The sequence below is a fragment of the Hyperoodon ampullatus genome, assembly GCF_949752795.1.
Source record: "Hyperoodon ampullatus genome assembly, chromosome: 1".
NCBI classification, from domain to species: domain Eukaryota; kingdom Metazoa; phylum Chordata; class Mammalia; order Artiodactyla; family Ziphiidae; genus Hyperoodon; species Hyperoodon ampullatus.
This window is the reverse complement of record NC_136914.1, coordinates 21,210,487-21,225,403: the sequence shown is the minus strand read 5'-3', so window position 1 is coordinate 21,225,403 and position 14,917 is coordinate 21,210,487. Positions and strand designations below refer to the sequence as shown.

Sequence of the window (14,917 nt, the reverse complement as noted above, 5' to 3'; positions counted from 1 at the left end):
GACTAGAATAGAAAAAGATGTATCTGGAAAAAGTTAGTGCCAAAATTGTGCCTTCAATATTAGCATAGCACAGAGCATATAAAAATGAGCCTCAAAGAGCATTTTCTTACACTTTGGATGTTTGAAGGACAAATTAGATAATTTGCTATTTTCCATTTGTATTCTATTTGTCTTGATATATTTAAGATTTGGGGCAAGTTTTGGTCCCTCTCTCTTCCCTTCCTTTTGTTAGTAAGTAGGCTTATACAGTTCAAACATATTTATAGGCTAATTTATTGGTCAACACTGTATTTAGATTTACTGTTCTTTAATTTGAGGTTTGGGTTTAACTTTCTTACAAGATGAAGTACTGTATTTAGAAATATGTCTCCGTCTCACTTAGAGGAGTGAAAGGCAAAGACCGTATAGTGGCGTGGAGTACCTTATGTGTCCTGGCTCCCAGTTAGCTTTCTGGCTTCGTCTGTCACTGCTGTTTTTGCTTTTACTCCCATTCTAGCCCGTTGGCACATTCCTGCCTCTGAGACTTCACACTTGCTATTTGGTCTGCCTGGAATTCTCTTCTTCAGGTCTCTGCTCAGATTTCATATTATAGAGGCCTTCTCTGACTCTTTCATATAAAATAATGTATCCCTGCCCCTGTCTTGCTTTATTATACTCCATTACACTCATTACCATGTGACATTCTTTGCTTGTTTGTTTTTAATCTGCCTCTTCCAAGTAGAATGTAAGCACCTTCAAAGTAGGGGTTTTGTTTATCATTCATTACTGTTGATGAACCTCCTACAGCAGAGCCTGCTCCGTTAGGGGCTCAATAAATATTTGTGGAATTAATTAATAAATTAACAAAATTAATTAATTTAAGGAAAATATATAGCACAAGTATTGCCCTTGAACTTGAAGTGGCATTAGGTGTAACACATACTGGTCAGGAATGAGAAGTGCTTGGTTAAAATAATTTATGGTAATAGAGAAGCCCATACTAATTATAATAGATCTGGAGGGTTAACAGGAGTTAGAGTCTGACCATAACATAAGGGTGTGTGTTTGTTTATAAAAGTATAGGCTGATTCAAAAAGAATTGAACCCTATTAAAATGTATTATTCAGTGACTAGGTATATATGAATGTATGTAGCTAAACCAAATTGAAAAGGAAGCATCATCGTTATTTCTGTAATCTTACATGTGCGGTATACACCCCTGTATCACAGGGCACACATCAGACCGGCAGTCTTACTCATTCTGGGTTATGGGTAACATATCACCATCAATAGCTGTAATGGGGACTACAGTGGTCCTTTATTTTCTCAAGATCGTCAGGAAGACGAGATATAAACATGAGGCTCTCAACACATACCCACAAGAAGATCTCATGATGTGGTATCTTGGGATCTGCATGGCCGCTAACTTAAGAAGCTGGCTGCTATTTTGACCAGAACACCTAGTTTAGCACCATAGGTGATGTTCATTAAGGAACCTCCAGGCCCGTCCTGCTGGAAAATGAAGTTATTAAAGAATTCCTATTACTATGGGGAAAAATATTCCTCTTCTGTGGAACAATAAGGAAGAATGGACTTAAGGCGCTTGTTTCATTGTTTTTGCATGTTTATAAACCCTTTAACTGGGAATTTCCTGAAGTACTTAAACTCTTACTTATGTGTATATTGTTCATGCTGTAAAATGTGTACTTTCTATAGATCCGAGAATCAGATAGGTAGATAGATGTCCACATATATCCTCTCTCTATACATATCTATATGTTAACTACATATGTACACATATATGTATGTATTACCATGAGTAACTTCAGTTTTTACATGAATTAAACCAAAAATGACATTCTATAAGTAACATGATTGAAAAATGAATAGTTATTAGTTAATAGAAAATTAATAGTCATTCATTGTTTGAAAGCATTTCTAGATCTCTGAAGTTCTTTACCAAAGTTACTTTTAGGACTTTCACTTTGATATTATTTCTAGAAGGCAGAGTGTTAGAGTTGCATTTAAAGCATCTGGAGGACTTGGGTTCAAATCTTGCCTCTGCCATTTTCAAATTCTAAGTTGTGGTCAAATTATTTAACCTATTTGAGCTTCTCCTTCCTGTAATTAAAATGAGCACAGTACTACTTGCTCAGGAAGAATAAATGAGATAATTTACGGAATGGGCCAAATGAAATTATTGCCATTTGGTACGTACTCAGTAAGTGATATTTTCTCAATAATTTCTAGTTTGTTGTTGTTTCTGTTGTTTTCTCTTGAAACCTATCCTGGTAGATAATTTGGTTTGGTTATAACAGTATATAATCAGAAACAGAGAATAATTTCCAGAACTCCAGGGTCGTATCTTCTACATAAGGGGTAGAAAAGTAGCATCTGTTGCTGCTTACTTTGTGCCAGTCACCGTTAGGTGTGTTACATACATGACCTCATTCCATCCTCAAAACAGTTCTACAGGGGAAGAATTACTGTCCTCATACTAGCAAAGAAACTGTAGAGTAGCTACTTTATTTTGTTGGTAACCTAGACTTGCAACCTTCATTAGCTATTTCTCCTGTTTCTCAAAGTATTCCTCTATCAAGGAAGACCTTGATAAGAGAAACCCTAAATATGAAAAGTAGGAGGATCTCTCTTTCTCTTTAAGGCTCTAAGCTTTTCCTAAAAGGAAGGAAAAAATAAGTAGACAAACATCAGGGTGTGAGTCGTACCTACTTATCTTTTATCCTACTCTTCAGTATCTGACTCTTACCGTGCATTGCTAGATATCTGGGAAAAGCCAATTATGCATATGGTTTGTTATTGATGCCTACTCTCTTAATGTGAATTTTAACCACATTTGTTGTTCAAGGGCATTTTAATAATGTCACGAAAGAACCAGAAAAATGTAGATGTATAAATGGAACTCCTAATTTTTCACAGGCAGATTATTTGCTTTGCACATCTATTAGTTTCTTATTAATAATGAAGTATTATGTCGATAGTACTATGTTGATAACTTTTTTTTCTCTACCAGATGAGTTGGAAGAGAAGATATATTAAGTAGAATTATCATCGTGCCCTAAGGAAGGTATAAACTTAGTAGGTTTCGAGAGAATGCAACTCTGTTATAGATTGCTTGTTTATATTAATCCTAAAAGTATTATAGTCTATGTCTGATATGAAATAAAGAATAGGGTTTTAGTGGGAAAGAGGGAAATTATACTTCTCAGCTTCCCTTACAGAATGTATGGCGCATCCTTTTTAGTTGTTCTTTTAGAATTAAAAAAAATTACATTACTAATAGTTGCATTTATAATATATAGAAGCAGAAGGTGAGAGAGGTTTTTAGTAGCCTTTGTCATGTATTAGCAAAGGAACTGAGGTGCAGAGTTAAAAATAGTGCTTAAAATGTCATCCTTAATCCAATAATATTACACCTGTCCCTTTACCAAGCTTCAGTATCAGTGCCCTGTGGTGTGAATTTTATTTGAATGGATGGTTTGGAAGTTTAGATGGATCATTTAACGGCAAGTAGTATGAAAGGTGGAGGTAGCGGAGTTAAGAGGGATTGAAGGGTAGTGTCCTGCAACCACAGAAGGAGTAATGGAAGCTCAACTCTCGCTTCTTATGGCAGTCAGTGTCTGAACAAATTGTAATCTGAGGTTTTCCATTATGCAGAATGGTTATGAGGTTTAGACTCCAAAAGAGCCATGGTCAGGTAAGCTATTTCCTAGAATGTTTGTTACAGTCAAAACCATAAAATAATCTAAACGAGGGGTTGGCGAACTATGACCTACAGGACAAATCTGTCCCCCTTCCTGTATTTATAAATAAAGCTTTATTGGAACACAGTCATGCTCACTCATATTTTGTCTGGATTGTCTTCCTAGCTATAATGGCAGAGCTGAGTAGTTGAATCTACATCCTGTGACCCACAAAGTCTAAAAGATTGACTGTCTGGCCCTTTGCAGTAAAGTTTGCCATTTCTTAACAATGGGGGTATACAAAAATAGCCTCCTTGTATAAAACCCTTTATTGAAATGGTATTTTCGCTCTAAAAGAATTTTACTTATAATAAGTATGAATTATCCTGAACTTTGAAATTCCTTTTATGTAACCTTGAACACATCTAAAATATTATATAATCTCTTCAACATTTTTTTATAGAAATTATTTTATAAATACTAGTTAGAAAAATGCATTTTTTTTCCTTAAATGAGGCTGAGGTTATTGGGAGTGTGGACATGAGGCACGACAGACAAATGAAACTTTCTTCCCCAATAAAAATGTTCTTTTGGAAATAAACGTAGGGTAAAAAAACATTTCTTCTATCTAGAATCAAGTAGAATAATGGGAAATTTTGGATTTATTACTTTATGAAACTACCTTACTTAGTGACTTACTATCTGCCGCCTCCATTAAAATGTAGACTCTGGGCAAGGACCTTCTTTGGCTTGTTTTTACCACCATGTTCCCAAATTTGGAACAGTACTTCAACCATAGAAAATAAAGTAGCATATCATGAGATGAAGAATATTTGTTAATTTGTTGGCTTCTGCTAAGTGAGATGGATATATTAGAGGGAGGATAATGTAGAAATTGGCATTAAACTTTTTAGTGGTCCAAGTTATTTAACATTTCTAGACTTTATTTCTGAAACTTAAGAATTGTATATAAGGCCTTTAATTCAGTATTGAGCTCCTAGTATGACCGACCCCAATAAATGGTAGCTGAATGCTGACACTGATCCTCTCATCGTTCAAATAATGGGAAATATGTTATCATCTTAAGTTTAGCCTAATGCTCCCTTCTCTCCCCTCCCCGCCACCCCCTTTTTTCTTTCCTTGATAATACTGTAACTGTGTGGGTCAGGGAAGCTCAATAGAAGTCCTTTCCTTCCTCACCCTCTCTCCCTCTGTGGCTTGATTTAGAACTGGTTGCTGAAAATTTCTTCTCAAGCCCCATCAACTCCTGTAACCACCTGAAAAGGCTCTTTACAACAAAAGCCCTTTCCCTTACCTAGGGAGGTAATTATCAAGTGGTAACTGCCTGTTCTGGATTTCTCCAAGCTACACCCAATTTCAAGCCAAGCCCCAGCAGAGGGGGTCCTGGGTACTCAGATGGGCTCCAGCAGTTCCTTTGCTTCTCTCTATTTACCTTCTTTCTCCCACTCTTCAAAGTCTGTCCAGCTTTGGGTTATTTCTTACTCTCTAGAGGAAAAAATATACTTTACTTCGTACCCATAGTAAAATAGAGAAAATGCAAAGAGAGAGAAAGAAAATGAGACTGTGTATGAATGCATGTGTATGTGGTGAATATAATCTTCTGTAAGCTAAAAGGTGTTATAACATGCTGATATTAAGTACTATTTGGTACTTATGTTTGTAGAAAAAATAATCTTTACGTGTTCTCAAATCATTTGGAAAAAACCACTGATGCATTGCCATAAATGATTTGAATGTTTAAGGTTTGAGTTTTTAGGAAAGCTGGCTGACTAGAAGCACAATTAAATATAGGGAAATGGTTTAAAGAGACATCCCTCTACACACTTGAGCGCTCACTTTTTTCCCCTCTGGAGTTGCTTTGTTATTGCAAATTGACAACTTTGCAATTAAAGTGATTAATGATGTGCCCTAGTGTTTATGGGTCCTGAGGTCAGTGAGCCCAAAGATGGCCATGCTGTGGGAAACTTAGATAGAGCTCATCTCATGGAAGATGAACTAAAAATCCTCCTCTTTTCTGTATGATTGTTTATGAGTTAAGTGTATTAGATATGGTTGAAGCCTTCACCAAAACATAATGAGTAATGTGAGTAATCTTTATCAGTCCAGTTCTGTTGCATAATTCCTCATTCTTAAACACTAATGTGAACACTCATTGGCAACTTTTATTAGCTAAAAACGTATTACTTTATACAGCAGTATTAGAAAATTCATTGAGTGTTGGAACAATGCAGTTTTTCATGATTCCTTTGAATCTAATCTTTAATAGATCTGTCGCTTATTTATGGTATTATTTTTCCTATGCATTATTCTAACCAGGGCACCACAATTCCAGTTTTGAATACAACATTGTAATTTAGAACTCCTTTCAACTGTTCAGCCAGAAGTTCTGAAACTGGTTGTAATGCATCAGGGATTTTTATTTTGGATACTGCTCTCACAAAAGTCAATCAGCTTTCAAAATAGATTGCTCTAGCCACACTGACGGCTTTGTTCTTTGAATTCCATGAGCTGAGGATAGTACCGGGCCAGGGCACTAGCCTCCCGTCATCGTGGCTTACTCCCATACAGGGGCTTCGCACTAAGGGAAGAGAGAACAATAAGCAGACTGTTGGACCCGTGGCACCAAGCCATTGCCAGGATCTCTTCTGGTTTGAAACACACCACACTGCACAAAAGTGACTTGTGTCGTTCTCTGTGGTTGAAAGAGGAATCTGTTATCCCATTGTGTATTTCCCAGGATTTGAACACAAAAATGTAGGAATAATTTTTAATAATTATACATCAGGTTTTAAAACTTTATTTTAAAGTCTTGATAAAATTATTTGCTTTTAAGTAATCTATCACATTTCTAAAGTAAAGGAGCAGATGCTCAATCTAATATTGTTCTAAAAAAAAAGAAAGGCAACTATAAATATTTTAATTTTGAGAACTAGCTTTCCTTATTCATATATTAGGATTTTCTCCTCAGGAAATATAGGAAATACATATTTCAGTTTGGTGAAGGAAATGAGATTTTCCTCGTTAAACATCGATTAACTTATGCTCAGAGGCTTTGGGTATCTTATTTAACAAAGTCCATGAAAGCACCATCTCAGTAAGAGCGATATTCTGTATGACAAAAGGTTACCAGGATTTTGTGGACTGTAATGCTTCTCTCCCTTAATTGTAGCCACCTGGAGGAGACTTAAAACTTTTCAGGCTGACAGAGATGTACTCTCTTTACTGTTTCTTTAAAATAGCATTTCTCAGAGGGTTTTTCCCTTTCCTAACTCCAACCTTGAGAAAGGTTTCCTGAGCAAATGAATATTCTGAAAACGAGTTCCATAAATGAGTATTCTAAACTCCAAATGGGTGTGGACCACGATCCACAGTATTTTCTTCCTGGGCATTTAAAGGCTTTGAGTAGTCCCGTGGCTACGATGCTTACGTAACTTTAACTTCAGGTTTTCTAGATATCTTTGATAACAGAACCTTTGTTTTGGGGGGTGGGGTGGGGTTGTGTTTTAGAAAGTAGTTTTCTGTGAAGCATGCTTTGAGAAATAGTCCTACTTATTATAAAAAGTAGCACGTCCGCGAGCCACAACTACTGAGTCCACGTGCCACAACTACTGAAGCCTGCGTGCCTAGAGCCCGTGCTCCGCAACAAGAAAAGCCACCGCAATGAGACACCTCCACACCACAACGAAGAGTAGCCCCCTCTCGCCACAACTAGAGAAAGCCCACGCGCAGCAACAAAGACTCAATGCAGCCAAAAATAAATAAATTTAAAAAAAAAGTAGCACGTGTACAGTGCATAAAATATGGAAAACACACGAAAGAGAAGAAAACAAATATTCATAGAGAGCTTCTACTAAAATGTTGGTGTGTTTCCAACCACTTTTTCCCATGCATTGATCATGCTGTATATGCTATTTTATATTTCCCTTTTTTCACTTAATATCATAAAATAAGTATGTTATCATGCAATTCAGAATTCTTCCTCAGAATGATTTTTAATCATTGCATAATGTTTCATCATTTGGTTATATTACAGTTAACCATTTCCTCATTGTATATTTAATTGGTTGTTTCCTATTTTTCACGCTTATAAGTTATACTGTAGGGAATGAGTATATTTTTACATAAAGTCTTTTTCCTCTTTTAGGTTATTTCCTTACGATAGACTCCCAGAAATTGATTTAATAAGTCAAAGGGTGTGAGCTTTCTTCAAGCCTTTTATAAATAAATGCCAAATTATTTTCCAGAAGAGCTGTAATAATATATAATTCTTCCAGCAACAGAGTATTCTCACAAACATTATGCATTAATATTTTTTAAAAATCTTGACACTTTGAAAATAAAAGGTATTGTATCTTTTTATTTTGTTGTTTTGTGATAATTAGTAAAGTTTGATTTTTAAAAAGCTGGTGTGATTGCTGTTCATTTTTCAGATTTCAACTGTCATGTATTCTAAATTTCCCAAGCCACAATAGTTTTAGTGTTGTAAGAATATGTAATCACACTTAAATATGAGATTTAGGTACCCTACTGATCTTTTAAAATGTAAATAATGTATGTTATAGATTTGTATACGTATTTTGTGTGTTAAAAATGCTTTTCCAAATATTTTTAATGTGGACCAGTTGACTTCTTCTGTTTATTCTAAAAAAGCAAAATAACACATTACAATGAAGGCCATTTTAAACAGGATTCAAGAATTACATGTCTTGAACTGTGAGCTCCTATATATATTCAAACAGAGGTCAGACATGTATCTGATTGGCATGTGATAGAGTAACTCTAAGGAACCTTCTAAGTTTTAACGATTCTAGGACTCATTTGGTAGTTATTTAAATAGTTAAACCAGAACTAATTTTTATTGCATCTAGTGTTCACTCTTTCATTTGACATTTACTTATAAGCCAGTCTTTTTTTTCTTTTTTCCACCTACAAAATGATGCTTGTGTTTCTAACATGTAGTGGATTCAATCCTGGAATTTTGAGGACAGGTTGTCCCTCTTTGACTGCTTTTCTTATTTCATGTCATTGCACTTACGGGACTTTATCAGAAGGCAAGCAGGGCAGATATTCAAGATCCAGTTTAAAATTTTTTTGTGAATTCCATATTTTAAGAAGTATTTTTGTAGAACTTTCAATCCATAAAATACGTTAAGACTCATTATTCTATGCATTCTCAACAAACTAAGAGGTTGGACTCTAAAGTTAATGAAAACTAATCATTCTGGGGCTTTTGTTGTTGTTGTTGCTAACACTGTTTAAGAACTAACACCTAGAAAAAACTAAGGGGTTTGTTTTCATAGACATAGGATATGTGCGTTTTCTTCTGTTTGGAAACCTAATGACTGTTAAACATCTGTCTTTTGTATAAATTGTTTTTGTGTTGCTAGAAGAGCTCCATGTACCTTTAAGTGTCCAGATGAAAAATGAAAAAGAATATTGTCTTCTCTATTATGGCAAGCTTTCATTTTTTTTGTTTGTTTGTTTTTTTGTTTTTTGGCTGCGTTGGGCCTGTTGCTGTGTGGGCTTTTCTCTAGTTGTGGTGAGCGGGGGTTACTCTTTGTTGCGGTGCACAGGCTTCTCATTGCGGTGGCTTCTCTTGTTGTGGAGCACGGGCTCTAGGCGCACGGGCTTCAGTAGTTGTGGCACGTGGGCTCAGTAGTTGTGGCTCCCGGGCTCTAGAGCACAGGCTCAGTAGTTGTGGTGCACGGGCTTAGCTGCTCTGCGGCATGTGGGATCTTCCCAGACCAGGGCTAGAATCCATGTCCCCTGCATTGGCAGGCAGATTCTTAACTACTGTGCCACTAGGGAAGTCCCATGGCAAACTTCCAATCATGTCTTGGGTGGTTTTAATGAGTAGATCCTTTGTGATTACATCTTACTGTGAAATTTCAATGAAAGGAAGATTCCACTGTTCTGTACTTGAACTTGTTTTCCTTTGCTTGTTATAATAACCCTGTAAGCTGAAAGAGAAATTGTCTGATTGAGACCACACGTGGAAAGTTGTACAACTGCAGAGGGTAATTCTACACGACACTAACCAAATGTTAGCATCCGTTGTGGTCTCTCATTAGGTTAGCCAATTATTCAGTCTGTGCCTGCCCTGGCTAACCAAATTAGTTGTTATTGGAAAATTCAGTTGCTGCTAAAAATGTTGATCAGAGTTCATTACTAGGTTATGATCATGGAGACCAAATATCCTATGTTAGCTTCTCTGTAAGTAAAATGATCTCATGGTTTGCATCTTAAAATTATCACTTAGTATTTACCTACTATGGTTACATTTCTTGAATTCTGCACTTGCTGTCTTATCCTCAGGCTTATGTGTTGTAAGAGGAGTCAAATTGCTTCTGACATTATGAAACATAACATGTACCTTAATTCTGGGAAAATAGCCTTTAAATCATTAGAAGCTCTCCAATCATTTAGTTACTGTCCTTGACTGCAGCCAATGTATTGTCATATATAAGGACCGTTGGCCTTAGCACCATCCTAGAAGTAATTTACTTTAATTTTGGAGTTCCTCATGTGAAGAATGGGGGTAATGATAGTTGCTACTTTGGTTATTTGCCATGATTATGTGACATACTCACTCCAAATCAATTATCATTATTATTTGTCCATGATAACCAAAGGGACAGTAATAATACAAAAAAGCATAGATTAAGAATAATAAATTCGAATATGAGAATAGTTCTGTGCATGGATTTTTGTCCTTCTTCCCTGTTCTCTCCTTTCTGCACTCATTACTGATGACCTATTACATGCCAGGCACAGTGCTGATATAGACACAAGTGGGGCGTGGTCATTGCATTCACTGAAATTATAGCCTAGTGGAAGAACTTAGTTTGGTTTTAGCAGAACAGATACATTAATGTGCACTTAAGAATATAAATACAAAATTAATATGCATTCAGTGACCCAGTTCAATCAGAATTTATTCAGTATCTTCATAAAAAGATCCAATGTCCTCTGGGCATATTCATGGATGGTAGGAGAAAAGGCAGATACTATTGGAGATAGAGATGCAGATTATTTGTTTCAGGAACCATGCAGGGATCAGAAAGTCATGTTTATTTTACCTTACCCTTTTTGGTAGGGAATAGCCTTAATTTAAAGGTTAAACATGGATGCATTAGCAAACAGGCTTGGTGTTTGTCTTTCCTCATTTGAGTGGGTAGAGTGGGTATTCATACAGTAATGAATACCTAGTATATGAGGTATTGGATCTTACAGCATTTGAGCTGCATGAACTAATTAGATTGTGAATATTAAAACCATGAATTATGAAACTGTAAATTCTGATGATTTAGTATATTGAGGTATATAATAATAAAAATTCCATCAGTAAGAAGTTTGCAAAAATTCATGTTTTTTTTCTTTTTCTTTTTTTTTTTCCTCAGAGCATCTGCTACAACTAAGCCTGAGCCGGTTCCTGTTCAAAAGGTGTGTTTCTAATCTAGCATCACTAGGACATTATTTGACTGTCCCTCTTGAACCACTGTAACTTGCATTCCTGTCTCCAGTGATACTGACAATTTATAGTTTCGATGCAGTTCTCCGCACAGTTCTTTTTCTTTAAAGATGACGAGGGAAAGTGGAAATCAACACATACAGAATTATCATCTGAAATTATTCCTCATCATTTAAACATTATTTCCAATGTCGTATATTATCAATAACTCATATCCAGATTTCTTACCTTCACTTTTAATTTGCCTATCTCTATTCACATAATCTAAAAAGATGAATATCACAGTAAGTCTTTAATAACATTTTATTAGTAATATTAATGAGTTTTTAAATTACATTTTCAGAGTATTCTTGGATTAGGTTATTGGCAAGTACCCTTTTTTTCTCATATATATCCTGAAATGGTCCCAAGCCATTATTCATATAATCTGGTTTTGTGCTTTTGGGGGTTTTCTCCTTAATTTTATTTGTGCCTTTCCATTGAATTTATTTATATTGATTCCCAGAGGCATGAAGCTACTTTATCCCCCTCAGTTAGCTTTATTATTTCTGTAACATTAATTGAGATTACTTTTTTTTTTCCTTCAAATTAAACATAATAGAGCCACCATTGTATGCTTTTTAAGGAATTTTGGTTGTTTTTCTTTGGGGATGGTAGGGACTTACTCTTGAATGTCATAGAAGCTTAAGCTGTTGTTTTTTGTTTTCTGTTTTTAACTTCATACTTACTCTGGGATAGGGGTTTGCAAACACAAATTCTGTTCATTTTAGGAGGAATTGAGCTTTCTTAGTTGTTGTTTTTTTTCTTTGACTGATGGCAGTGAAGAAACATCTAGGATCTTTTTTTTCCCCTCATGTAACTACTAAATATTAAATATTTATTTTAGAAAAGGGAAGAAATTTATTCCATCTTTAGTGATATCTCACAACATTCCAGAGAGAGAAACAACAGGTAGATTACAGGAAAGGGAAAGGATTGATTTTGTTTTGTTGATTTGTTTGCTTTTTTTGTTGAGTTTTTTTTAAGGAGCAATTTCTTGATTCAAAATAATTAGAATGTGCACATTTCTGAGTCAGATGAAAATGAACATTCCTTTGGTTGTTTTGTTTTGTTTTTAATTGAAGAGTTAGAAATGTGCTGCTGCTTCTGCATGAATCAAATAATTGTACTCTGGAGAGTAATTAAACAGGTTTGAAAGATGGAATTATAATTGAGACTCTGGATATTTTAAAATAAATATTTTGGTTAGTGATGTTTTGTTTACTGTGGGGTATTTAGAAAATTTTCCTTTGGAATATGTCTGAATTGGTACTTGTTTTGGCCTTTAGGCTTTTTGATAACTTTTCTAATCTATTTCCTAAATATTTTGAACTCCTTTCATTTTTATTAAAAAAAAATCTACTCAGTATGTGCATCCGCGTTATGCATGTTGGAACCAGTTGGCATGCATACTGTGTTATATCAACTCATTGTTTTTATCTGAAAACGTGTAAAGTTTGGCCTGCTAACATGATTGTGTTTGTCTTTTTACAAACTAGCTGTGTGTTCTTTTCAGTGGATCTATTTTGCATGTCTTTGGCCTGTTTTTGTGTATGTTTATTTTTATTTTACATAGGGAGAACCTAAAGAAGTAGTTAAACCTGTGCCCATTCCATCTCCTGCTGTGTCCAAAGTCACTTCCACAACCAACATGGCCTACAATAAGGCACCACGACCCTTTGGTTCTGTGTCTTCACCAAAAGTCACATCCATCCCATCACCATCGTCCGCCTTCACCCCAGCCCATGCGACCACTTCATCACATGCTTCCCCTGCACCCGGGGCCGCTGTCACTCCTCCCCCATTCGCTGCATCTGGACCGCATGCTAATGCCAGTCTTAGTGCTGACCAGCAGTCATCTGCACTGAGCACTGGTAAACCTGCAGTTAATGTCCCACGGCAGCCCACAGTCACCAGCATGTGTGCCGAGACTGCCCAGGAGCTAGCAGAGGGACAGAGAAGAGGATCCCAGGGTGACAGTAAACAGCAAAATGGGTAGGTGGCCGAGGGTGCTTTCTGCTCTTATCAAAACTCTTCTTTCAGGCAATTTCCAAGCAAAACTTAATCTCCATCCTCCCCCAAAATCAGCTGTTCTTTGAAGGAAGGGAGATGAAGTTTCATTTGCTTCATTAACATGTAGCGTTATGTTACATACAATACAACACTTTCTGCAAGGCGATTATAGGTTAATCCAGACCTAATTATGCATTTTGACCTGTTATGAACCATGTAACAGACTCTGTAACTCTTTTTCTCCAAGTCCTGGCACAACGTGGAGCAGCTGGCCCTTATAATGCAAGGCAAACCTTGAATCTTCCTTCCTCAAATTTTCCATCCTTTTATGAGCCACCAAAAGTTGAAACAGAGTGGTTGCAGTTGTGTCAGCTTATGTATCTCATGCTAAAGAGAGGAAATGAGAAGTCTGTAAGAAGCTTTTTTTCTAGGAAGTAGTTTTAAAACAGAAAACAAATTTAGTTTTTACTCGTGTCTATGTATGATGCATTAGCTTAGGTCAGCTAGCTAAGCAACATTCTTTTCAGATAAACTTATGCTGGAATTTAGTCTTTAAAATCAAACAGTAATGAGAGGACAGTAACATTAAAGGATGCTTAAAAAATATCAGAAGCAAATTAGAGGATATTTCACTGTAAAAATATTTCTAAAATTTAAAGCAGTGGACACTAAATATATAATGTTAGCAGAATTTTTTGAAAATCCATTCCTTATAATTTTCCCCTCTTTATGGTACAGATTTTTAAAAAATTGGTTGAAGTCTGTTTTCAGCAGCCTCCATTTATAGACGGTTATTTTGTTCTTTTTGGAATCCAGTGACCATACTTTAAGCCAAAGTCATTTTTGTAAAATCATTTTGATGAGATTTATTGTGACAAAAGTGTCTTTTAAAAGGAAAACAAAAGGAAATAATCTGCATGCGTGATTGTTTTTACCAATGCCGGTTCCCAGGAAAATATAATTAAAATAATTGTGTAGATAGGTCCTTTCTGAGATAATCCCTTCTGAATGTTAATTCATGTAATGAAGGGGCTGTGCTTTCATAGCACTGCTGCCATGGCAACTTGGGGGCTTTGAAAAAGAAGGTGGCAGGGTTCCAGGCTGTTGCTGAGAGAAAGGGGCAGGTCTGGAAGGACAGCTACTGGGCCCTGCATGCGGTTTTGTGGTGGTGGATGGCTTTTGAAAGTTTCGATGTATAAATTGAGGAAAACTAGTGTCCTAAGTTACCTCTTCTTTCATGTGAGGAAGAGAAGTAGTATGTAGTGTTGAGGTGCGTTTGGTTATATTTTTTTGGGAATGTCTTTTTTAAGACAATAGATTTTAGAGTAATCAAAGTAGTACCTTGAAAAAACAGATGCTGCCTGTCAAATGCTAGCCCCACAGAAAACTAAAAGCAGAAGTTTATTATGTTTGTTAAATTCCAGGTTCGGTAGAAAAAAGTCCTTTGAAGGAAGTATTTGAGTTAAAATCTTTTCTCCTTGCTAACATTTCTTGAAATTTTATAAGAAAGCCTTCTTAATGGAAACTTGCAGAGATAAAAGCAAATTGAGGTTACAGAAAGGTACTACATTGAAAACATGTGAAAATACCAAGCTGAAATTGTGTTTTATGAGTACAGCTTTGGTGATCAAACTTGAAATGATTTAAAGCTTATTATTTTCCAACTGAAGCTGCAGGCAGAGGTATGGTTACA

At 35.9% G+C, this 14,917-nt stretch overlaps 1 protein-coding gene across 1 annotated transcript in view; it reads left to right on the top strand.

The window, feature by feature from the left end:
* The window catches only part of PDLIM5 (PDZ and LIM domain 5), a 239,259-nt gene that overhangs the window by 111,768 nt on the left and 112,574 nt on the right, over nt 1-14,917 (top strand). Inside the window, exons 4-5 of the mRNA XM_079699411.1 lie at nt 11,102-11,144; nt 12,788-13,206. Of these exons, the coding sequence (XP_079555537.1) occupies nt 11,102-11,144; nt 12,788-13,206 (462 nt within the window). The remainder of the gene's footprint in view (nt 1-11,101; nt 11,145-12,787; nt 13,207-14,917) is intronic.